Source organism: Phalacrocorax aristotelis, chromosome 3, assembly GCF_949628215.1.
Source record: "Phalacrocorax aristotelis chromosome 3, bGulAri2.1, whole genome shotgun sequence".
In the NCBI taxonomy this organism is placed as follows: Eukaryota; Metazoa; Chordata; class Aves; order Suliformes; family Phalacrocoracidae; genus Phalacrocorax; species Phalacrocorax aristotelis.
Genome location: NC_134278.1, coordinates 74,531,507 through 74,557,872, shown reverse-complemented (window position 1 = coordinate 74,557,872; position 26,366 = coordinate 74,531,507). Strand labels below are relative to the sequence as shown.

General features: G+C 40.8%; 1 protein-coding gene across 5 annotated transcripts in view; it reads left to right on the top strand.

The window, feature by feature from the left end:
• UTRN (utrophin) overlaps positions 1-26,366 on the top strand; it is a 390,409-nt gene that overhangs the window by 40,355 nt on the left and 323,688 nt on the right. For all 5 annotated transcript variants that reach the window (XM_075088021.1, XM_075088020.1, XM_075088019.1 and 2 more), the window contains one exon: positions 17,607-17,668. In XM_075088021.1, the coding sequence (XP_074944122.1) occupies positions 17,607-17,668 (62 nt within the window). The remainder of the gene's footprint in view (positions 1-17,606; positions 17,669-26,366) is intronic.

Sequence of the window (26,366 nt, the reverse complement as noted above, 5' to 3'; positions counted from 1 at the left end):
TAGCAAAGAGATAGTAAAGTCAATACTTTCTGAAAGTAAAACAAAAGATCCCCTCTAAATAAAGCTACTTTTTCCTCTCATAGTCTAAATACAGGTTTCTGTAAAATCTCAGGCATACCCCTTTCTAAAAAGTTACTTGCTATTTCTCCGCTTCTAACCCAGAAAGCAAATAAGATTATGATCTTTTTAGTTGCTGAAATAAATGTACTCTTGGAATCGAATATTTGAAAACTAATCTGTATAACTAAATAACATCCATTTTATTTTCTCCAGTTTCCTATAACGTAGGTCTTGCATTATATTTTTTTACCAAATAATTTGTTACTAATTCTTGTAGTATTCTTTCAGCAAATAAATTTTAAGCTTCAGCTTGCCAATGACGAATTGGGATTGAAGGTTATATGCGGGGATTTTTAGCACTCTGTAAAAGGCAGAAAATGCCATCACCTGATGTCTCACCATTGTTCCTGTATCTGTTGCCTTGAAGTCTCCTGAGTGTTCCTTATCTAATCTACAAGAAGTAACTCCAGTAGCTTTGGAAAAAAAAAAAAAGTCCAAGTGTGGGTTGCACAGAACTTTCCTGTGAGAGCATGCCTTAACCCTTTGTTTAGTAATCTTGAATGCACATAGGGTCTCCCACAATGATTAAGCTCATTTCTCAGCTTAATAAAAATGAGAGAAAATGTCGTTGAAGAACTTCAGTACTAAGTGATACTTACTGGTAGTGTACTTTGCTGTAGTAAGCAAGCAGTAAGTGTGCTGGGCAGTTAAATGTAAGCAAGTATTTTATTGGTTTTGGTTTTGCCCTGTGGACAGAACTGATTGTATGAAAATTAACGTTAGTAGCAAGAGTTGCAAGTGCTAATACCTAGACAGGATTAAACCAATTGCAGTATACCTCTCATAGCTTTTAGTTAATTCTGATGTAGTTTCAGTCTTCTCTTTAATGTAGTCAAGTGGCATATCCTTGAAAATAATCAGTCTGTTGTTCCTGTGTCAATGTACAGCACCAGCCTCCTACTGGAGCTGTTTTTGTTTGAATAATCTATCCACCAGTGACTAAGGGGAATGGGGCAGAAAGTGCTTGTTTTAACCAAGTCATTTTACAGATTTTGCAATTGAAAGAGAAACCAAGATATTGCTGACAATGCAAGATATGTTATCCTTCTGAGACTTCTTTTTGGCAAGGGATGAATATTGGAAAACAGCGCTGTTTAATTCACTGTTAGAATCAAATGATTTATGAGTGATAGTGTGCAATGCTATCATATGCTTGTATGTAGAGCATCCATCTTGTTTCTCTGGTTTGGTGTTTTGTGTGTTTGGTGGTTTGGTTTTTTCCTATAGCAATAAATATAGCTTCAAGAGTGTTGGCCTCAGAATTTGAGCTAGAATTAGTAAAGTAAACCAGTAAACTAGTTTGCTATCTTATCTGACATTCTTCCCTGAGCTATGGGGAAACACTTTTCAGTACAAATGGCAGTAAGTATGCCTTATTGCAGTTAATATTGTCTTTGACTCCACAAAACAGTTTTGCTGTTTGACCCCTGTGGTGGGTTGAAATTGGCTGGCTGCCAGATGCCCACCCAGATGCCCCTTTACTCCCCTTCCTCAACAAGGCAGGAGGAGAAAATAAGATGAAGTTTGTGGGCTGAGGTAGGCATAGGGATATTGCTTACCAATTAATCGTAGGCAAAGCAGGCTTGAGTGAGGGAAAATGATTTTAATTTATTGACAATTTAAATGGGATAGGGTGGTGAGAAACAAAACACCTTCTCCCTACATCTCCCTTTCCTCCCAGGCTCAACTTTACTCCTTCAGTCCTGAATCCTTGCCCTCCTCCCCTAATGGGAATGAAAAACCCTGCTTATTTAAATTATGTTTTCAAATAGAATTGTGTTTTTATTTGTGAGAAAAGCTGGCTTTTCTTGACAGTCATGTGCAGTGAACCCTCAGCACAAGCTGAAAAAACCTATGGTTCAACAATTTCCAGATGGTAAAATTGGACTCTTGGTCTGAAACAAACTTTTTATCTGACAATAATTCAAAATATGATTTGGCAGATATGCCAGTGCTTGTGGCAGCAGGGTTTGGCTGACAATGCTTCCTTGTACCTTCCTTTATGGTGTGTGACTCTAAAACCAATACAAGCGAAACCCATGTTGAGGTAAGCAGACTTGCATTAAATATTTGCAGCATCTTGGAAACAGTCCTGATCAGCTTCTAAGCAAGTGCAGTGCTCTGCTGCTCTGTGTGTAAACACTACTTTGTTTTTAATGGCGTCAACAGTCAACATAAGTAGTGGATGTTTTCTAGCCCCATTTGCTGATGTCTTGGCATGGTGTCCCTTATTCCTGCTCACTGCCCTGTTTCCTGTCCCCTCTGCAGCATGCACAAAACTGCATGCCTCAAAACTGGTGCTCTCCAGAGTGATGGAGGTGAGTCAGGTCACGGTGGCAAAACTTACATGTCCTCATAACATTGTCCTCAAGAATATCCTTGAACATTATACATGGCAGAGTCATCACAGGTAAATAATTAGCTATTGTTTTGATAGTGCTAAGCGTTTACCTGTAAAGTAGGAGACAGTTTGGCTAGCCTAAAAAAAATTCACTTTAGCCATTTGGGGGGGGGGGGGAGCAAACCCAACCCTCAAAAACCCAAAACCAAACAACAGAACCAAACATGCCCAAGTGTGTACAGAAACTATCAATGTTTGGAGGAATTTAGAAAAGTTAGTTCTCTTCATCAGTTTGGTAGCTTAGCATGCAGTCCTGCTGCAGCCACTGATCCCAGTTCAATTAAAAATCACATGTGATGCTGAACAAACCTGTAGCCATTTTATTATTCATAGCGTAGCCTGTGGGAGCAGAGCAAAGTTGATTCTAAAGTTGGTAGAAGTGTCTGTAAAATGGCTCAGGCAGCCTGTGAACCAGCAGGTGTGGTAAATGTTTTACTGGCTTAGCAGTAGCTCTTGAAGACTTTTGAGGCAATTAGATAATCTGATTGACTTGTTTTATTATTGACTGCTTTATAGTGGAAATGTCTCATGTCTAATAAATCATGGCAACTTTTTATTTCTCTGTATACTCATTCCTCTGTCATGTTCTCGTACCAGCATGAGTGAATTATTGAGCCTTCACCTTTGCAAGAAACAAACCAACTATGCAGTGCAGGAAGAGCTAAAACATAAAGATCTGAAATACTAAGGTCTGTTGTGAAATAAAGTGGGTTTTTTTTGAGAAAGCTCCTTGGTATGGGTAAGTGATGTGGTGGTTTATTTTTAACTTTGTTCAACTATGGTATTCCTAACAGTGTGGTGGGTTTTTTGTGTGTGGCCTTCTTTCCTCCTTTTCTGTTATGCATGACTACCTCTTTGAAGTCCTTTGATAAATCTCTTCAATTTCTCATTATCTTGTTTCATCCACTCCTTCCTGATATTACTATAATATGACATTTCTGTACTTATCTCTCAGCTCTAAAATTTTTTAACTTGTAATTTGTATCTGGTTTCTGTCTCCATCTTTCTCCCTCCCCAGATTCCATTCTGCTATCTTGTGGTTTGGAGATTGACATGATCCAGGTGCTGAACTTGTGTCACAGGGTTGGAGATGATATGATAAATACTAACATCCATGTTTCATCCTTGCTCACTTAGTCTTTTGTAATTCTTTTTCCTCTTCCAAGAATGAGTGTCCTCACACACTGCCATCTTGTACGGCTCTTTCCACCCTGCTAAAAGTAGACAACAAAAAGGTAGAAATTCATTCTTTTCTGGAAGATCTGTTTTTTCCATAATGTTTGTGTCCAGGAGGTACAGGTAGGTAGTACAGCTTGGCAGCTGGAATTCTGAGTTGTCTTACGCTCCGTTACTGAGCCCAAATGTCATTCTGCGTTTGAAGGGTGAGAAGGCTGGTAGTCACCCTTCCTTGCTCTTCCTTTCTATAGCCATGTGAAGACTTGGGGACTAACAGTGAAGCGTTGTGACATGAATAGAGTGTGGAACAATGTGACTCTGATTATAGACAAGACTGAAGTTTCTGAGCTTTTATTTGTTTAGTCTTTGGCAAGCTGTTATTTTTTTCCATTGTACGGTTATCTCTGCAGGACTGAAGACAAGCCTCTTGCATGAAGTAGGTTGTAATTAAATGCAGCAAAACTTGAAGTAGTATAATAGGTTGCTAAGTCAGCTCTTAGTCACACTAATTCTTCTGAGAGCAAAAACCTTCACATATATTCCTTTTTCTGCTCTCCTTAGCTGTCCTCTCTTTGGCACCCTGGTGACCCTTCCTTTATACTCTTTCCTGTCACTCAGTTTTCACTTGTCATCTCAAAAACCTGGGGATTCTGTTTCTGAATAAACAGAAGTCTGCATGATCAGCTTCACAAGAAGGATTTTGCCAGTCTCTAGCTGGACTAAAAAGATGCTGGAGGATAAAGGCAGGAAGCAATATTCCAGTCTGGTCCCTTCTTAGCACTTTCAGAGCCCTTGTTAGCTGGACTCTAACTTTGAAGGGGATGATAGCAATATTTAGTAGAATGACTGTATAAAAAAGGGAAGACTATCTGGCCACTTGAGCTACCCTTCAAACATGAATTTTCATTTCCAAGCATAGCGGACAGGCATAATATTTCTTGTGCTGTTTGAGCACAAGAGCAAGTAGGTACAAGTAGCAGGTAGGTGACGGAGATATTCAAAATGTGTGTGGTCCTTCTATGCCAGCTTGCAGATGTGTGTGTGGTTGCAGCTATGAAGGTCTAATCCATGTTATGTGTGTTAAACTTCTTATATCATTGCATTGGGGATGAAAATGTCTGGTGTTTCTTAAACTGAATAGTTTTGTGATTTGGTTTTTGGGACTGTTGTCCAAAGGAACAAACAGCTGTATAAAACTCTTGGAATAGCTGTTAATATTAAACCATTGTAATATGAATACGGTAGAAAACCTTAACCAGTTAAGATGTTATGTTAAAGCAGAGCAACTTCGGACTTAGGTAGGTGGAAAATGGAATCTGACTAAATTGCAGGCATTATAACATTAAGCGTCACAAGTATTTGGCGATTACAAAGCAGCCAGACACTAGCTGACTTTTTGAACATCTCATGTACCATATCCTCCCCTCTGCTTGTCTTTGAAGGCAAAAGTACTAACTATCCCCAATCAGTTTAATCACCTAATTTTTGCCCAATCTGTGTATCACTGCAAATTCAGTGCTGTGAACTTGAGTAGGATTAAGAAAAACTGCCTGCCAATGAACTAAGGTCACGGAGTACTCCAGATTCATTGTGCTGCCCCTCTGTATTTAGGTGGGGGAAGAAACCTTGGTGAAAATCTAAATCAGGGCTACTACGTACTTCGTCAAGGTTCTCTGACCCCTTACACAGTAAGAACGTGTGAAGAATGACGAGCTGCTATAAGGGTAGTTTTTGTGGTGGTTTTGTTTGCTTTTTTTTTTCTTTAATCAAGGTGAAAGTGTGTGATGCTCTTGAAATTGATCATGTGGTAACTCAGAGTGTATTTGCAAAGTAAAAAGTGAAATGTCACAGCTTCTAGCAAATTTTATCAATCTTACTGCTCTTAGTTTTCCCTTGAGTGATGCAGATAAGACTGGCAGAAGTACTGAAGTTACTTGTGATAGTTACAAATGCAGAATGTTGAAAGTAAATCTTTTTTTTGCCTTTACATTTTTAGAAAATGATCTAAAGCTGAGGTAAAAAGTACTTTCTAGATGCATTCCACGCTTTCCCCACACCTAGTTTGTAGTATACAAAAGTAAAGATTCAAAGGCAGGGCATGTGAGGACTACAGTGTCTTCAGGAGATGACCTATGACTTCCATTTTGTAGTTGTATTTCACCCTGTTCATACCAATTGTTCTTTCTGTGATGGTAATGTTATTTTAATGTTTCAGAAATAATAATCTTCCTTTTATTATTTCCATTAAAGTATTACTTCTATTTGCATAGCCTGAAGAGTGTGAAATGCATTGTTGGGTTTTTTACTACCAAGCTTTGTAGTTTGCCGTAACTTATGTGCATAATTTTATTGAGACTTTGAAATTTATTGTAAATGTGCATGAAGTTATTTTGTTATAGTATATTTCTCACTTAAAGAAGTGCAAATACATGTTAAGTAGAAAGCAAGATTTTCTTAATCCCGTTGGGGAATGACATAAGTTTTGCTTTTCTTTGATAATGAGCCAGTCTTTTTGCATGCTTCTGGGACTGCATCCTTGCCTTATCCCCATGTCCTTTCTCTCCCTTATTTCACCCTTCATGTCTGAGCAATTATACCCTAATCCAGACCCTTCACAACCTCCTCAAATGCACTGGAGGAACTGGGCTTTGCTTCACCAGAGCTGGCTGGTTCTTGGGAGCAGTTACATGAGCAGGTCTGAAGAAGCAAATCGGTGGCTGGCTCTTGGGAGAGCTGGGGATGTGCAGATAAGGTGCTAACAGCAACCTCAGAGGGGGATGTCGTACTGATCCCTGCCTTTAAGCACAGCTCTTCTTCTAGCTGTCCTTATATCATGTACTTCTTTTGGGAGATTTGGGAAATACTTGTTCAGTACTAATTGTTTATAATAGGAAACATTATTTGATGCTACTTGCAAATAATTTTTCTTTCTGGGGTGGGGTGAGGGTAGGGCCATGAAAGCCTTGCAAGAAATTCCCTCTTGCACTGTATGATCCAGCAATGGTGATCTTGTCCTGGCTTTTTCTGGGGTGGGGGTTAAGTGCTGATCTTGCTTTTAATCCAGTATGACACTGGAAAGGTGTAAGTATTTTTTTTATTAAAATATCTCAGATCAAACGCTCTTAGTTGCAAGATAAACCTTTGAACTGAGGAAACTAGCATTTCATGCAATACAAAATCATATTGTCTGCTACAGAGTTTGTACTTTGTGTTTTGCTGCTGCTTTGCTTTATAACCTCCCTTTGTTACTGGCAGAAAAAAGTTGACCTGCCATGTAGTTATATTCTTTTTTTTTTTTTTTCCCTCAAAATTAGTGAATTAAGCCAGCAAAGGCTCTTACTTCATGCCGCTCTGGCTATGCCAGAGGAGGCCTTGTTATTAGTGATGTCCATGCATATTTTTCATATGCCAAGCCGATACAGTTGTGCCAGCAGAACTCAATAGTGTATGCCTGTGTTTAGATGCTGACTTATGCCTATTGGTGATAAGAAACTTTTGTCAGACTAAACCTCACAGTGTTTCTTCCTGTATTGCGAGCTAGTTCTCATTTTAGAGGTCATTCAAAGATACAAAGGCCTTTCTTGATGGGGGGGAAATTCCTAAGCACTTGCTATCTGGTTAAGTCAAAGGTGCATTGGCAGGTCTGGTTTTAAAAGGATTTGAACACTGTTACTGAACTAGTCTCTTAATGTTCTGTTTGCTGTTTCAGCATTGAAATTGGTCTGATGAACTGGCTTATGCTACTTACATCTCTTCAACCTGGGTGCTTGGAATTCACAGTTCCTGTTGGATTTAGCACTGGTTGCTCAGGGGAGCAGGTTACCGCAAGGAGGGCTGTGTGGGGCTTAGCCTGGCATGGTACCTGTGGTGGTGCCACAGCTAGATGCCATGTGCTTATACTTTTTCCACAAGCACATCATCAGTGGTACTTTCTCTACCTTACTTTCCAGTGGTTTGCAGTTCAGGTATTTCTTAAGCCATAAATTATATCCATCCTTTTGTGGACTCTTAATTCCATAAGCTTGTCTCTGCTTTTTTAGCCCATTTATACTAGTGCCCTCATTTGTCTTGCTTTCACTGGTGGTTACCAGTATTAATTTTGGTACTTAGGCTAGCAATATTCTGGCTGAAAACTCCAGCCTGAAGGCATAGACCCATCTGCTCTGCTGCAGGGAGGTTGACCTACAGTGAAACAAAGTTGGGGACTTGAGGCTCTTGAGCTGCCTCAGCTGGGCAGCTGCTTGTTGCGCAAGGTCCATGAACCCTGAGCCTGCACAGTGCCTGATTCCTTAGCGCCAGGAAGGTGTGCAAGAACCCTTTCTGAAAATGCACCCAGGTCAGGATTACACCTGTGAATATGACTGACCTACAGGAGTTGCTGCCGGAGGTAGCAGTAATAATCTGATTTGTAGTTATCTGCTTTCATTAGGTGATCTTTCTTTTTGTACAGCCAGTTTCTAGGAAGGTAAAGGTGATGTACCTGTTTTGAATTTCACGTGCCCTCACAAAACCATCTGATGTGTTAGAGTGGCAGTATTCAAACACCATGTTTGCACAGGTTTCATCATAGTCCTCATAGAAGTTGGTCATTAAATAATAAAAGCACAGGGATTGGGATGTGTATGCGTAATCCTTTGCCTAAACAATTGGCTGCTGAAATACCTTGGCTCAGGTTATGCCAAAGTCTCGATGGGCTCTGAACTTGTGTTGCTCTCCTTTTTGACTGCTCAGTTCCTGTATCATCTTCAGTTTTGGTCACACTCTTTAGAGTGGTATGTACTGAAGTAGGGGAAGTCTTCTGTGGGCTCATGCTGATCGTGATCAGTGGCTTGTTCGATTGCATAAATACCAGTTTAAGTGCATTCCAGATATTTATCTTGCAACTGTCGAACAGAATTTATGTACTTCCAGAGCAGTTAATCACGGAGGGGGTCCAACTTTGGGACCTAATTAATGTCTAAACCAGGGAAGAAAAACTGAGTTTAATTAGGATATAGGAGTAGCAGTGCCTCGACCTACTGCTCTTCTGATCAAATGACAAAAGAAAATTCTCATGTTTGCCAGACACTGTAAGGAGGGATGATTCTTTCCTCATTAAGGTATTATGAATAAAAGAGAAATCGAGTAAAGTATCTCACTAAATACAAGATATTGAATAAGACACCTTTATGACTGTGTTCCTTCTTCCCTCTAGGGAAAGAATAGTAATTTCTGAGTGTTCAAAGCTTTGCGTAGCATCATGTTTTCTTGCACAAAGGTTTTTCCCTTCCCTAGTGGTGTAATATTTCTTTTTCCTTGATCAGCAAACGAATGTGGCTGGGAAGTGAAATACTCAATCCATTTCAAGAAATGGACATGCCTTTTGCTTAATCTTCATCACTAGGGATGGGTGACAGTACAAAATACTTAACCTACTTTGGGTAGGTTGTGTGAAGGTAAGAGCAGGTTAACTTATGGTGATTGTTTTTGTAATGAACTTGCTGGAGTGTGTTAGGGATAGAAATGAGAGTATTTGTGGTTTGCACTAACATACTTTGCATTTAAATTTTTTGGTCATCCTGTTAATTTTCTTTGCTTCCTTTTCCTTTATGCTTAGAGCATTACTACACCAACTGAATCTTAGGGGCTTCCTTTAAACATTCTATACGTCAGGCTTCATCTTAGTAAATTACAAAGGTTAATAGGCTGAGGTAAATAATTTACAGGCATCAGCATGACTCTGATCCTTGACAAAATAATGGAATAGCTAATGAAGCTCAGACTTAGTCTGTCTGCAAACAGTTTATGCTTTTTTTTAAACTTCATTTGCCCATTTGATTTCTGTATAGACTGGGCTCAACTTTGTTGCTGAGGTCAGCATGCAACGGTTCTGAGTTGAGGAATACTTTGTATTTGGGGTTTGCTTCTCCCCTGCTTCTATCTTCCTGGGCAAGCAACACTTGGGATTTGTAAGAGTAACAGGACTTGGTGTGAGTCTTGGTTGTGAAGAACTTTAATGTGTTAGTCTATGTTTGTAAGTTGGCCACAGAAAAGTGTAGAAGCCTTCCAGTACGTAGTCTGTTAGGTGAAACTGTGTTAGTGAGCAGCTTTACAGCAAGTGACTTAAGCTTTAGATGCTGGCAAGTTTGTGAAACAGGAGTTTACCTCCTTTCTTTCATCCATTTTCTTTACCACGGGCACGCTGCATGTTCTTGGACATGCTCCCCTATACTCAGCGCTGGTGAGGCCACACCTGGAGTACTTGGTTTAGTTCTGGGCTCCCCAATACAGGAGAGACGTGAACATACTGAAGTGAAGCCAGTGGAGGGCCACTAAGATAATGAAGGGACTCTACTACTATATAGGAAGCCAACCTTTATTAATCTATTTCTTAGGAAATTGGAGCATGTAATAATATGTAGGAGTCAGATGATATATTAGTTTGCATCTCAGGAGCTGGTTTCTATTTGCGTAGGGAAAAACTGCTGAACTAGAAAGGTTTAGGTCAGGTCCAGATGACAGACTGGTGGAGGGAGATTTGCCACAAGATGGGCATGGGAATGGATGGAGGAGTCTGGGAAAAAGATAGGCAGCTCTGAAGGGATGGATCAGGGAAGGTTTTAATGTTTGAGTGTGAAAAGGCAGAGAATAGGGGATGAGGAGGATTTGGGATTGCAGCCTTTGGTTTTTTGGAAAAGGAAGATAGGAAAACATCTGGCTAAACAGATTTGGGGTAAAAGACTCTGGAATATGAGGGGGCAGGAGCTCAGTGTTGGGAATAAGAACTTTGCAGAGTGCTACTGTCTTTACACACCTGAAATGTGGCCACTTGTCCTTATTGCATATAGCAGGTCAGCCTTCTCAGTCTGACACAAACTTGGAGCTCTGGCCAGAGCAATGCATGGAATATTTTGCACCTCTAACAGTACCTGTGAAAAGTTGTCTCTGGGATATTATTGCATTTCCTTCTGCCGTATTGGGTCTGCTTTTCCAGGCAATTATGAAAACTTTTGAAAAAGTTTACTCTTATGTGTAAGATTTCCTTTTCTTAAGGAAGCTTGCCACAGAGTATGACATAATCATATGTGGAAAACAACATTTTATCTTTTGTACTGTGGACATTGTTTTCCTGAAGATGTTCAAACAAGGTTGATTGTTCCCCTGATTTGAAACTCTGCCATAACTGATACCTGATACCATAACTATCCAAGAGTGATACTTGCATGTATACAGTTTATGGCTTGGCTTCCCTTTCTGTCCAAGCAATATTGCTTACTTGGGCCTGCACACAGTCTCTGACATCGGTTGTGTGTCTTCCTTATGATATGCAGATGGGCTTTTTGTGGGGAAGGCTGCTGTGTTATGCCAGGAGATTACACTAGATGATCACAATGATCCCTCTGACCTTATAGCCCGTGAATCACCTCCACAAATGCACGCGAGCCTAGTAATAGTTCTAATTTGGGCAGAGAAAAAAAGAGCAGATGGCTAACACCAACTTGTGGAAAGCATTTCTGTTTTCTTTGTCGTGGCTCAGAAACACAGGGACCTAATCTGTGTTCATAACAATATGAGCTGTAGTAAATCTAGTTTGATTCCTACCTTCTTATTTGTGTCTGTGAATTTACTCTATCTCTTTAAGTGCCCTCCTGTTTATGTACTTGGAAACATCTTAATAGCCAGATTTTGGGCAGGTGTTACCCACCTCTCTCTTTTTCTCTCCATGTGCCAGTCGTGTTGGTTGGGACCTCAGGGAGATGATGTGGGCGTCTTCTCCCTGTGGGAGAAGTTTGTCCTTTGATATCTATGGGGTGCATATAATCCAATCCACTGTCTATCATCATAGAGGTATTTGCAATACCTTTATTCCAGTTACCTCTTTTTCCACAGTGCACTGGCTGATAGCTGAAACCCTCTAACCAAAGATTTTGACAAATTTTTCCAGCCTCAAACCTTGGTGTGCGATCACTGGCAGTTCGTGAAATGCGTGCCCAAACATATTTGTATTGCATACTAAGGCTTCCCAGGGCTGTCTTGCTCTGGGAGCTGATGCTGCTTGGTTTAACTAAATGTTAGGGAGCCATTGCAGGCTGTTGGAGTGAAATGTGGGGTCGACAGCGCCTGGCGACTCTCTAGGGCAGCTCCACGTAGGTGTCAGGACACTTTGCTTCCAATTCTTTGTTTTGCATTGTTGTCCCGTGAAAACAGCAGGGTCACTGGCTGACCTGCATGGGTCTTCAGGCCTGGTGCATGGTGCCACAGCATTATTTTTGTCTCATGAGAGCTTGCTGTTCTCTCTAGGTTCCTCTTAAACATCATTCCAATGTGCTGAGACCAGCAGCGTGGTGTGTTAGATTGCTTTTTCTAGGAGGTATGGAAACAGCTATTTTAATATTGCTTCAGCTGTGAGGATGCCTTCTAATTTATCAGTTGCTGGGGGATTTTTAATTGTGAAGTAAATACAATTTAGCTTAGACTCACAGCACGCATCAGTGAGAACCAGGGGGTGGTCCTCATTACTTGTCTGTGGTGTCTTGTTTTTGATGGTGTCTGTTGTTGGGAAACACCAGGGAGTGAGGTGCAAGTTTTTTTTTTTTTGAATTTTGTTTTTTTTGTAATGCCTGTATTTCATAGCTTGGGCTGTACAGAGAATTTACAAATTGGGCAGCTACATTTTATGTGACTGTTGTAGGCAGGCATCAGTACTTATTTTTGTTAGAGACACTAATATAACTGTGGTTTTGCCCAACTGCTGCAGTTTGGTGGAGAAATAATGGAGGAAAACTTTGCGCTTGCCACTGACTGCAGAAATAAAAGTTGCAGTGCAAAGGTGAAAACGTACAAGCAAATTACTTGTTGCTGGAGCCAATTGTTCTACCATGGTGTTGCAAGAGAAGAAGAAATCTTCAGAACGATCTCAACTCTTGGTTTCTGTTTCTTTAAAAAACCCAACACCCTCCCCTTTAAAAAAGCCTAACCCAACCCAAAACCTCAGGGCTGCCCATAAAGATTATTCTCTGTTAATGAACTCAGGGTCCAGTAGTCCCAATGAGCATCAGAGGTTCTTCTGTGAGCTTGGTGGTCATGAACTCTGGTGCTTTGTGGCTTGCTTGGCTTTTTGCCTGTGCTAGTGGGGTTACAAACCACACTGGTTTCCATCCTCAAATTTTGTCTTTTTATATGTGAATTAATCTGAATTTGACAAAGATAGTTACTTTCAAAATGCTTTTTCTATCCAGAAAATCCTGCATCCAAGAATACAAAACTTTCCCCTCTTTTCGTTAACGTTGTCAGGGTTTCAGATGCGTGCTAATTCTGGGTAGGGCGGTATCTATGATAGATACTCTTGCTTGCCTAAAGGCATAGGCAAAGGGATGTTTCTAACTTTGTAACATTCCAAGTGTCTTAATTGAAACCCACAGGCTAATTCCTTCTTCTATTTCTAAATTCCTTTTCTGAGAACTTAAATGAGAACTTAAATAATGAGGTGGGGAAGGCGATTTTAAGTGTTAAAACATGAGATGACCCTTGGTAACTTGTGCTGCAATGGTCGGTTAATTTCCATACTCTATTTGCCAGTCTGTATGCTGCTCCAGGGAACTCTCATTCTAGTGCTGCTCTGCCAGCTGTTCTGGGTGTGATAACTTTCGTCTTTCAAAAACTAAATAACACAGTTCTGTCATGTAAGCATGTAATGCGTTCTGGGGAAATAAGAAAGCTGGCTCTCAGTATGAAGCAGAGGTTGAGTAAAGGGCAAACCACAATCTGGTGAGGCTTTTGCTATTACCTCTATTTTTAGATCACGTAGATTCCTTTTTGCTCCTGAATGTGATATTCACAAGGTAATAAACTGGACTTGAACTGGGGTTTCAAACTGCCCCGATACAATTGAGGGATAATGCTGAGGGCGGAGGAGGTATGTAAGGCTATAAAAGTGATTCCTGGGGGCAGCTGAATGCCAGGACACAGGCTGGGCATCTGATCACAAGGGCGAGTTGTTACTCCAGTTGCAGGGACATATATCATGTCATATAACAGAAACAGGCTTCAGCAAACGCACATCCGGGATAGGAAGCTTTTCTTCTCTCTGTCATCACAAGAGTTTAATTCTCTGTGTGTTTAGGTTTCTTTCTATTTCTTCTTAAAGGAACAAACTGTTCTGACATTGGCCGTTACAAGTCCATTAAGCGCCTGGGGGGCAGGCAGAGCCATGTTGGCCAGAGGAAACCGTTGGTAGGTGATGAAGAAGAATTTGGCCCCCAGTCAGTCCTTGGCTTCTGTCATCAGGCTGCGGCAGTGTGAAAGGAAACACAAATGTTTCAGGGACTTGATGAATTTGTTTCTCACTGGTCTGTGACTTGCTGATATTTTTAATGTCTCGTGAGAAGTTGACTGGCTGGAGTACAGCATGCTTTGCTGAATGGTAATATTGTTTTTTGACTGAATGTGGCTAATTTGTTATCTGAATCATAATGCCAGCCTCTGGGGGTTAGCTTTACAGACTCATAAGATTCTAAAGAAAAATAATGTGACGGATAAAATAACTTGTCGCTGTTGTTAACAAAGCACCAGAATTTTGGTTACAACTTCTTTCCAAGGATTAATAGCAGAAAGCTTGACGCAACCCTAGCTACTACTACAATGGCCAATTACAAAAATCCTAGTTTCAGAGGCTTTTTATAAAGCAAACATGTAAGCATAGTCTGACTGGGCAAGTGTCATCTATGGGTTTTATAACTGAGCAGAATGTTTTGGGAAGATGGGAGTTGGGGTTCTGATTCCTTGCCTAACTGAAGTAGAAAGGATGCTCTGATAGTGAAGAGATAGTAGGGGTATATACATTAATATTCTTTCTATATCCATTAAAGACTACAATGTTTGTGTTTGAAGTCATTTGTGTTTTGGTTTGTTAGCTGTTTTTTTTCCCCTTCCTAGGAAACCTTCTTTTTGAAAAGAGGGAAAAGGGGCTGGATTTTTAGTAAATGTCACGTACGCTACTGCAGCGCACACAGCATGAGCACTTAAACAGCCTGGACCTGAGGTCTGGTGGGAGCAGGAGTAGGCACAAGGCTGGCTGGTGGAGTCGTGGCAGGCTGAAGCTGGTGTAATGCTGAGAAGAGCTGTCACCTCCTCCTGTGTGTGTGCTTGTGAAGGGGCTGAGCCCCCCAAGACTGGGGTGTGTAGAGCTCCAGGTGACAGCACTTATAATTCTATGACCCTTTTTATAACTGTTGACTGTGTAAAAGGACAACAATACAACTATTTTGGGCCTCTCTTCATGCTTTGCCTTTATCATATTGACGAGTAAGTACGTTAAAAGAACATTTTAACTTTGGGGTTAGTCTTCTTGATTCTCACATAGGGAAGTTTAGGGCAGGAAGAAGGCAGACTGAGCCTTAGCAAAGTGACCTGGTACATAGATAAGTACTTGGAGATGTTGGCAAAAAAGGGACAAAGGTTACTAAATGACACTTAAAGAGAGAGAAGGATGTTTAAATATTGAATACAAATCGTATTTGCAGTTAATGTAAATGGAAGACATTTTCAAGAGGTGGACAGAGTCTGGGACTGAGTTTTGTACAAACCTAGCCCTTTGGCCAAACTGTGGCAGTTAATAATCTGGTCTGTTCCTGTCTCCCAAAATAACACTTGGAGGGGAAATATATTCAGTATGTTTGGAGTTTAAATCCTGACCCTGTCAGTCTCCTGAGAGATGGGTACTTGGAGAGTATCCTGCTGGTAGATCCTATCTGTCTTTGATGGCAAGGTGCTCTATTTCACTGAGGGAGGAGAGCAGGGTTAATGAGATCTTTCAGATAATTGTATTCCCCCAGAATAATACCTTGAATTTCAACGAGATGTTTTAAGCATGGCCTGCTGTGTGTGCACTGTAGGTATCTTGAAACTCTTTGAGAGAAATCTTTTTCTGCATTGGGCTGTCTGATTTCTGGTTGGGCCTGAGGTGCAACCGGGGTGAAGGCTATGCTGGATCAGCTTTAGATGAACGGCAAAGAGGAAAAGCACAGAAGGCTGAAATAATGGCTGCTGGCTGCCATGTTGCAGCAGATGTGCACTCTTAAGCAGGTTTTTCAGCCAGAGTCTAAAAGGATCCCAGAACTGAGGTTTTACTTTAAATTGAAATGGACATTTTCTTTAAGCTTAAGTCTTTTAACTGTTGTGACATCTCATTTCTTACCAATGGGACTTGTCTGAACTGAGCCTTTGCTACTGCTATTCCTTGTTTTTTACCTAATGGACATAAACACCTGGTTGATTGTTCCACTGTTCCTGTAGGCTGTGTGTAACAGATCTCTGGCTAGATGTATTTGACATCGATGACATCTTTTCAGATGCGTGTTGGGCAGGAAAGAGGAAATTCTGAGGTCATCTACTGAAGGAAACTTCTGGTAGTATTCCATGACTCTTTAAAATAAACATCTGGAGTTTATAGGTAAAACTTCACTGTACAAGAGTCGCAATTGCTGCTGAGGCATACGATCTTTTAAGTGTTGTCTTTTAATCTGATTTCTTTTGAGATTGTATATTTTTTTCTTTTTCTTGATTTCATAAAGTGGAACACTTGAGTTTCCATCCGGTTTTCTTTAGGGCTTCATCCTAGCGCAGGGACAGATGGTCTGAACACTGTGGTGGTATGCTGTGTTGTAAGGGGCTTGGAAAAATTGGTGCCAGCTGCCACTGAGAGGTTCTGCTTGAGACCATCCTGGGCAGTGGTGTGCTGTGAGTGCCTGAAGCATATCTCTGGGCTGGTCTGTTAAGAAGCTCATGGAGTCTTGAAGTTCTCTTGGAGGTCATGATCTGGGCTGCAGCTGTCAAACTGAGTTTGCCCCATGGAAGGTACTGCCTGCCTTGACTGCAGTCTGCTGCATGGATTTGGAGGTTAAAATCTTTCCTAGGCTGCATATGTGTCTTTTCTTGGCTACAGCAAGCAGGCTTGAAAACCCATGGTGGGCCAACCTCTTTTGCCTGGTCTGTTGTCAGCAGGTAATTTGCTGTCATTTACATGCAGGTGATGAGGCACTGTCTTGCCCCTAGCACTGCTCAGTGCAATTCACCGAAGAGGTGTCCTGTGATACAGGCAGAGCTGTGCTGGAGGTGACTCAGCCTGGTTTGGTGGAACAGACTCTGTAAAATTGCAGGTGACTCCCAAATGTCTTACCCTGGGAAGCTGTCTTCTCCCTGCACAGCCGGAGGCCACTGCTGCTCCTCCCTCTCTCTCCTTTGCCTTATAGGTGCTTGTCTGTCCTTCCTTCCTCCTTGTCCTGCTGGGTCCTTCTGGCTGCGCCTTGGACCCTAGGTGCTGGTAGTTTGGTGCCACACCAGTTGGGGCTTCTGAAGGGAAGGCCTGCTGAGCTCCTTCCACGCTTTAGCTGAACTTGACTGTGACTGATCACTAATACAGTTTTTAACCCAGGTGCAAAACCAGGCTGAGGGTGGGTGAGGATGTGAGTGCTTCCAGGGTTACTTCAGCAGCTTTGATACTGCGGTTGCTGTGCCGGGTACTGAAGGAGACGGTTATCTGCATCAGAAGCTTGAATAAGGACCTCAGCAGCTTTTGGAGTAATGCATCCAGGCAAAAGGTGTTGACAAAGCGTGTTGATTAAGAACCTGTGGTTTCGTAGGTTGCTCTTTACCAGATGGGAAGCCTGTGAATTTAATGCATCGGTATCCTACCCAGGAGGTGCTGTGAGGCTGATTCTAATGCAAAGGAGCTGCTGTGGTTGCTAGCAAAGTTGAATGAAACATTTGTGTGACACGAAGTAGCAAAGACTTTGAGTGGTTTGAACAGCTTGATTGACAGATCAGGCAAAAAGTCCTCCCACTGAGTCAGAACAGTGTTTAATATGATCTGTTTTGAGCAGTCTAGGATTAAGAATGCATTTTCACTCATTGTTTTATTTTCTCTCTCCAGATGAACATAATGATGTACAGAAAAAGACCTTTACAAAATGGATAAATGCTCGTTTTTCAAAGGTAATGTTGGGTTGAAAGTACTACTTATTTTGTTTTGTTCACTGTTTAGAACATTGGTTAAATATACTTTGCTCTTATTCCTGTAGAATACTCCTAGTAAAACATGTCAAAATGTGTAATGAAAACATAAAATACTGTAATGTTTGCTCCTTCTGTTTCCCCATGCACATAAATATTTGATACCGTGTCTTGTTTAAGAAAAGAAATGAAAGATTCTATTTTTAATACATAAAATAGCTATTTGCATGATGGTGTCTGGGTTTTGGTCTTCTTACTTTATACAGTTTATTTTACATGCAGTTTTCTGAGTGCATTACAGCAGATTTTGAACCTTAGTTGCTGTGTTTATTCTCAGTGGCGCTGAGTCAGCTTTACTCATCCAAAATATTCTGCAACCCTCCAGTTGAAGCCACCTGGTGTTGCTACTTAAGTCTTGACTGTGAAATTTTTTATAATTACTTGCTCATTTTGAGTGTTCCTTGACTGTCATGCTCTACATTTCTTGTTTTAATTCTCTTTACTGACTTGAAACTTATTGAGGATCTTGTTTTATGTTTTGGGATGAGAAAGGAAGTGGTTGCTTTGGGCTGCTATTTAAAGCCTGCTTTTTATGCTGTTCTGCTGATAGTGAAAAATTACACTTTGCCCAGGAGTGCGGTGGCTTGTGGGAAGTTTCCCTACTTCATAGTTTGACTGTGTGAAGGAACCTGGGCTATTATCGGAGAAAGCTCACGTGTTTTGTGTTTTTTTTTTAGCCAGTATGGTGCTGCAAGTGGGATAACTACTAGTTTTCACTCCATTAATGAAGCAGGGCACGCATGTGAAATAGACAAAATACAGAAGGGAGGATGTGTGTGGTGGTGGTGGTGGGGGTTGGTTTGTTTTCTTTTTTTTAAATCAACGACAGTGCTATACCAATGAATGGCTGCCTCTGGAACACTGCCCTTCTGAGGTTCCTGTTCAGCAGCGTAAGAAATTTTTACCTTCCTTCCCTTCCTGTGCAACAGGACACTGGGCAATGCAAGGCTTGTGGCCTTGGTTGATTCACTTTGGCTTATGTTTGTTTTGCTTGAAAGCTGATATCCTGCTCTTCATCCAATGCATTCTCGGCTAGTTTGCCCTGTAGGGAAGGAGTGTGTGTGTGTAACTGGTGGCTCTACACTCAGCTTTTGACTGGTGCTGGGAGGAGAGGTGGTCCTGCAGGAGGAGGGTTAGGCAGGCAGGATCACGTAAGGAGTGAAAACGTGGTGAGAAAGGAAGGCCTGTTTGTAGAGACGTGCCCTGGCATAAAGATGGCATGAACACAGAGATGACAGTGATACTGAGAATGTGCTATGTGACTTGCTTGTGTGTGTGTTATGGACATTGTATTGGAATAGGTAAAATTGGTTTTAGTCCTCATACTTATACACCCATGGATATATTTTATAAAGCGGCTTTTCCTTTTATACTATGTATTCAGACAGATCCTGCTCAGCTCCTGGATTTCCCTGCCACAGGGTATGGCCAGATACTCACTGGATTTGAAGTAACTCTGTAACTTCATGGCCCATTAAACTACCTGAAGCTATGAAAGCCATGTTGATGATTAGAGACTCGTATAAAAGGACATACTCCTGACTACTGCACGTACAATTCAAACTTGAGTATGGCTACTTTGCCCTGACAAGACACAGATTTATGAAGAGTGGCGTGTTCAGATTGCAAGGAAATTGCTGGTGTTAAGTAGAAATCACCTCATGTAAGAAAGTCTCTAGTTTCAGCAGTGCCTTGAAAATGTAAAAAGGCTGATTTCAGTCTTACTGAAGTTTTTGCGTTTACCAAGTCATTTGGGTTGTTTAAAATTCCTTTTCTGTGAACTAGATTGATTCAGCTGCTTAGTAGGATAGAGAGTTTCTAGAGGCTGAGTAAATGTAACCTGACTTACACTGCAGAAAATAAAATAGTAACTGAGGAAATTTGTGTGAAATTGCAAAGTTCACTCAAAGAATTTTACTTGTTCCATGTTAATTATATTGCAGTTGCTCTTCATTTAAACACATAAATAAAAAGTAAACAGCTGAGCCTCTATAAACTAGTTTAGCATACAAAAAAATCCTTGCATTGCAGTCGCATAATGCGCTCAATCACTGAACTTGATGTAAATCGGTTCAGTAAGGTTTTACAAATGATCTAGAGAAAGAGCACTGTCTTTCCCTTCTCTCATCAGAACAGGTAGATCAGCAAAACACAGTGTCTCAAGTATGCTCAGAGGTAGCTGTATCTGCTTTGGGCACCTATTCAGTAAGATCTTTTCTAGTTCACAGTACAGTAAGTTATATTTGTGCTCTTCATTTGAACCATTCTAGAACAAAATGCATCTTACTTGCACATGTTTTTGTAAATGAAGGCACAAGCATATTTAAAGAGGATGGGGTCTTAAGGTCAATAAATGTACTCAGCCAAGCCTCAGCACTTACTGTAGGAATCTTTTCCTTAGGGCCATACGCACGACAACTCACAAGCCTATGATGGTTGTCTAGTAAGGATATTTTGTTAAAGGGAATAAAAGTTTTAGACAGTCTATTTTACCAAGCTTTAACCAGTAGGGAAGTTTGCATTCAAATGAATTTCAATACAGAGCATTTCAGCCTATCTTTATATTAAGCCCCATAATGTTTTTCCTTATTGTATCTTTCTATTGCTCCGTCCAGTCTAATTTCAAGATTCAGATTTAGCTGTTTTTCTGTGGTATAGCCCACCAATTAAGGCATCTAGTTGTATGGATAGTTAACGTATGCTCTTCAAACACTCTAAAATTGTTTCCTATCCTCTTTTTCTATCCTCTTTTATTATTACCAGTTCATAAGTATTAATGACTGTATTCTCAGAACACCTTTCTGCAATGCAAGAGTACTGTCCTCTGTGTGTATAGCTGTTGCAAATAAAGGTAAATATCAGAAGTAGTTACTAATTTTGAGTGCTAAATCTGAGTCTTGGGTTAGATTTTCCAGAGCATTTGACTTTTCTGTAATATCTTCCTAAAAATCAGAGCTCTTGTTGAGTCTTATGACAGAGCTCGGAGGGTTCATCTCTTCTGCAAACTCAAGCAAACAATCTAAAATATCTAGTAGGTTTTCAGGTGGAGCTTGATCAGCATAGAGAAGGGACCACAAGATGATGGTGCCTGTGTCAGCAAGGACTGGGCTTATCTAGGGAAGTCTCCTAATCACACAGCGATTACCTGTAAAATTGTGCTTTAAATGATTCTGATTAGTTACAGGGGAAACTCTTGGCCAAAAGTAGAGTTTGAATTCAGGTCCACAGGATAACTTCTCCATTAACCATATGTTTTTTGTTACACATAAGTAAAAGGGGAGTGAACAAAGATTTTGAAATCAACCCCAGTTTTGACTTTTCCAAAGTTATAAATAGTTTCAGTCTGTATCTATTTGCATGGCATATTAGCAGGCCTGGGACTTGTAGATCCATCACACAGACCTCTGACACTTTGGCTGATAATCACATAGCATAGTGGCTGGATACTCGCACTTGCAACTCTAGAAGGTTTCTAGAAGATTTGATAGGCATGTTGAGGGATTCAGGAGTTGTGTCCCACTTTAGACCCTGCAAGTACAGTATTTTTTTCTGCCCCGTTCTCTTTACTTTCTTCAGTCCTACTTTCTGACCCTGTTTCCTCCCCCCCTTCACTATTACACCCTCTCATGTCAAAGCTTGCCTGCCCAGCAAATCTGGAGTTTTGATTGCCCTGCCTATTTCATTCCCACTTCTGTCTTTGTCACTTAGTTGCTTACCCAGTAAGACCCAGTTTTTCTTGTTAAAGCTCCAGGCCTGCTCTGTCTGTCCTTCCTTTCCCCTTCTCCCACTCTACATCTCCTCACCTTCGCAGCCCTTACAGGATTTGACACTTGTATGGTCGTTCCTATTTTTGCATCTCTCTTTGTCTTAACAGTCCTAGCCTTGCCCTCTATCTCCTTGCAGGAGTCAGTCTTTGCTGGCTTTCATGTTCGCATTTTCCAAGGGTACTCCTTTCCAAGTTTGCTTTCAGATTAGTTGCCGTCCTCTTCCGCTGTTCCTGAACTTGGCAGGTAGACCTAGAGTCAACACAAGAAACATGATGCCCTAACTCTTAATTTAGACGCATGGAGTCAGATCTGTCAGTCTTTCAGAGCTTAGTTCTGTCACTCTAGAGGAAGCTCACAGACCCAGCATGGGCAAACTGAGACTCTTCCTTTTCTCCAAGGAATCATGCTTTCATTACACTTGGGAAGTTTTCCCACAGGGATGGCACAAACACTTTATTGCTAGGAAGGCTGTGCTCTGCAAAAAGTACATAAAACATCAGAGATGCTTGTGGTATTCAGTGAAAAGAACACTGGATTTCTGTCCACCCACCCACTGCAGGTTGTAAGTCTTGGGTATGGGTGGCTGTTGAACAGGAGCCAGCTGGGGGCATTGTTCCAAGGTGTTGGGAGCTGCATTCAAAACCCTTGCATGCCTGAGAGCTGTGCCTCCCTTCCCTTTTTGTCATGTACTCCCCTCTCTTTCCAGTCTAAGCTCTCAATTTCATTATTCTTATGGATGTCTGTGTGTCTTATTTCTGCATTTGCAGCATTTTTGTTGCATGTTTCTGTGATCCTGATCTTCCAGGTCCTGTGCTGGTGCCCTGACATCTGCATTGGCCAGCAGCTGCAGCACTGGCAGGGCTAGGAGCTAGGACCGGCCAGCCTGAGTGAAGCCAGACCTCCCATACTTCTACAGCATCTTAAACTCTTTCCTGCTCTGTGGTCTTCCAAAATACATTTCAGTTTAGGGTTAAAGTGCAAAGAAGCAGCTGAGGTGCAGCTTGGGAACAGACCGTGTTCTCCAGGGCTGAGCTCCAGGTTAGCCTGCAAGAGAGCAAATGCTCGGTGCTGAGGCTCCTGTGCATTTCCTCTGATGGGTCCCCTCCCCTGGAAGGACACCACATAAAGTAAAGATGAGAGAAGGCAGGGCAGGAAGCAAACTGGTGAGCTGTATTTGGAGTGCTTTGCATTGTGATGGCTTTATATGCATTTTAAAATTAAAACAGTCCCTCCCCCATTATATCAGGCATTAGATAAGACTTTGCAGTTAGCAAATTAACTTCCTGGGTGGTGTGCTGCATATGTCTTTTCCACCATCTTTGCTCCTTAAATTTCTCCTTTCCTTGAAGGGAAGGGTTGTTTTACCATAATAATAAATGTCAGACCCTATGCTTCTGAAGACATTTTGCTGCTCCACTGCTGACTCTTAACAAATGTGATAAATCTTTTGAAAGACAAAAGCATACTTATTCAAGATAATTAATTTCACATGACCCAAGATACCTGAAGCCAAAGACACTTCAGAAGGGATTTTTTTTTTGGGGGGAAGGAGAATGATGGAGTTTAATGTATTAGTTATGCAAGAAGAGAGATCAAAAAGATTGATTAGGCAATTTTATCTGTCCAAGGAGACATCACCTAAGAGGGTTTGTAGTCCTTTTTCCAGTTCAGTTTTTGTGGCACGAGCACACATACTACTGGTATATGTAGTACTAGTAAATACTTGACTACTGGTGAAGTATTCTCCAGTCTTATTCCTCCTGCTGTTGTCCACTGCTGAATTAAACTGTAAAATGTAACCACTGAAAGATAGCCAAAGCTTATAAAAAATTGGCCTTAACCTGAGGAACAACCTGGGTGGAGAAGAATTAGTGGTCGTATGAACTGGACATGAAAAATTCAATTTTTAGTCTATACTTCTTGCTGGATTACTTAGTCCCTCCTGGGAAGAGGTCAAATAGGATGTAAATTAACCAAGATGCAGGAAAAGAAATCTTTTTCTCTAAGTTATGAGATACGGTAAGGATGACTAACTTATAGCATAAAAGCAATACTACAAAGCATTTAATGATCTCTCCCAGATCTAGCTATAGTATGAGATTGCTAGTTTTCTCCCCTCCTCTCAACTGCTGCTGTTTTCTGCTCTAAGAACAGGGTGCACACAGCATCTCCCTTGCTGGACTTCAAGGTTTCGAATACTCATATGGACTGTAATTACTGTTGATTTTGGTTAATGCTCTGGGCTTTGGGATGGAGTTTGACTGATTCATGGTTTCTGTGATCATCCCAGTTATTGGAGTGTTTGGGTATTTGTGTTTATGTGACCTTCTCAGGCACTAGAGCTAAATCTGGTAAAGGCACTGAAACAAATCTGCCCCTTCACTTGTTAATTGCTAATAAAGACAATAATCAACCTCATCAGCAGGATTTTTTTTAAAAGGAATCAAGTTACAATCTGCAGCTAGGTGGCTTTAAAAAAAAAAAAGGCGGGGGGGGGGGGGAGGTGCGGGGAGGAAGAAAAAGATGACCTTCCAGTCTTGCAGGAGAAATAACTGACAGTGATAAGAAGTATGGTTCCAACTGCCCCTGCTGGTAATGATACATAATGAGGCTTAATTGCAAGCTGAGGTTAGTACTGTTACATTAAACATATTATAATAACGTAAGCTTATGTAAATGCATTAATAGATGCACTGGGGAGAAAAATACATCCATAGAGAGTTGCTGATGCCTTACGTTTGTTTTGCTGCCTTGCTATGTCTAATATTTGCTTTTTATGTTTTCCCTCCTATCTTGTTGTCAGCCAAGTATTTCAGGTGTTCTGTGGATTAAGCTATCTTTAGCTTTTCTGCTACTTAAACTCATGTCTGTCATCTAGTAGAATCAAACTGTCCAGTTTCACTCATCTCAGTGTTGAGTCTTACTTTTCTTTTTCTCATTAGCCTGGAGTTTTAAATATTTAGTTGCTTGTAATTATTTTTAAGCACCAGTAGTGATATATAATTCAGTCTATAAGGTGTGTTCCTCCTGTGATTGTAACTTCTTATTGATCTCTTTTTACTTGGTATTTGAAGTCATAGTTTCGGTACTAGTGTTGTGTAGGCATGCCACACCTGCTCAGCCATATTCAGCATAGAGTAGAGCGTACTCAACTAAAATACATCTGTTACAGTACAGCTAGTAGTTATGCATGCTCTCCTATAACTCCTGCATGTCAGTGGAAGGAGAATGGAAAAAAAGTATCAGGTTTTAATAAAAATACTTCTGTAAACAATGACTATGGTCTTAAATTAGAATTTGGCAACATTATTTGTTGACATAGTTGTTTACTTTTTGCAATGACCTTTTTGCTTTCTGAATTGTTTCCCACATTGAGTTCCCATGTGCTGGCCTTATGATGTAGCAGCACTTGACATGTTTCTTGCTCTGTTTTGGTCATGATGAAGTGTAATTCTTACTCCTACTGTTTGTAATGGAGTTTAAACTTAAGTAGATGGTTCAATACCTGTTCAGTATTGTCCCCTTCTCAAGAAAGAGAGGAAATGGGTCTTTGCGGCTCTACTACTATTTTGACCTGTTTACTGAGTATCTTATTAGACATTAAAAATAGTCATCTGATGGTTAAAAATAATTAACAGAAAAACAACTCTGACTTTCCTATAAGTGACATTGGAAGATCAGAGGATCTGATGGAAAATCAAGACATACTGCTTCCTATATCCTTTCAGGGTGTGTTGGTGTTTCTGAGGTGGCAGATGACCTAAATGTCAACTAGGGCTTTCCCCAGCACTGCTCTGAGCAGCAAGAACTTGTTTGCTGCATTCCCTCAGTGGCTGGTGAAAGTCATATGTGTGCTTTTTACAATATGGTTACTTCCCTGGTGACAGCCAGCATGCATTACTGTGAAACTGAGAGGACCTTTCATCCTGGCTTTAATGTTGTCACTAGGAGGTCTTAATCAGTATCACTGAGGAGGATGTGAAATAGAGGTGGCTTATCTCTTACTTTCATATATCCTTGGCATTCATTTGTTGGAAAAGACTTGGGTCTAATAATGTACCTTCAATAACTATTGATTTAAAAACATGTAAATTCTCTGCTGCAGGTAACTGATGACATAAGAGAGAACTGCATATTTCTAGTTAAACTACTAGATAGACATTAGAACTTCTTTAATGGTTAAATTTGCATGTAATTCCATGTTCAAGAACAATATACAAAGAACATAAATAGCTATGATAAATAATAGCTTGTGTTTAGAAAAAACAGTGAGGCTTTGTCTTAGAATTAAAGGGAGTCACAAATTCTCAATAACTTGGCCATATTTGATACAGTTCCCTATTAGTAATAAAGGGACAGTTAATGTTCTACTGTAAAATATATTCAAGTAAGATTGCTGCCTTTCAGCCTTGTGTGGATTCAGTAAAACAAACTGTAAATGTCGATGGCTTGTCTTTCTACTGTTTGATAGCCTTGGATGACTCTTAAAATCTGGTCTGGATTTTGTTTATATCTTCCTCTGTTTCCTGTGAATGTTTTCTGGCAAAGAGAAGGAATGATTTCTGCACAGTCATATTGGCTGGCCTGGGTGACCCTTCTTTGCAAGTAATCCTAGACGCGCACAAGGAAGTGTGAGTCACCCTCTTAAACCTGATCCAGGTAGAGGGGCTGAAAGATGGCCAACAGGCCTGTGAGGGCTGCTGCTGTGAGATCACTGTGCATGGGCCGTCCTTCTCAAAGGGTGCTGGTGTCTCACTGGAACATGTAAAGCTGATGCCTAGAGTGACTGCTCTTGCCACGTATGGCTAGCATCTGGTCTCCAGCTCAAAGATAATTCAGAAACTGCTGCTGCC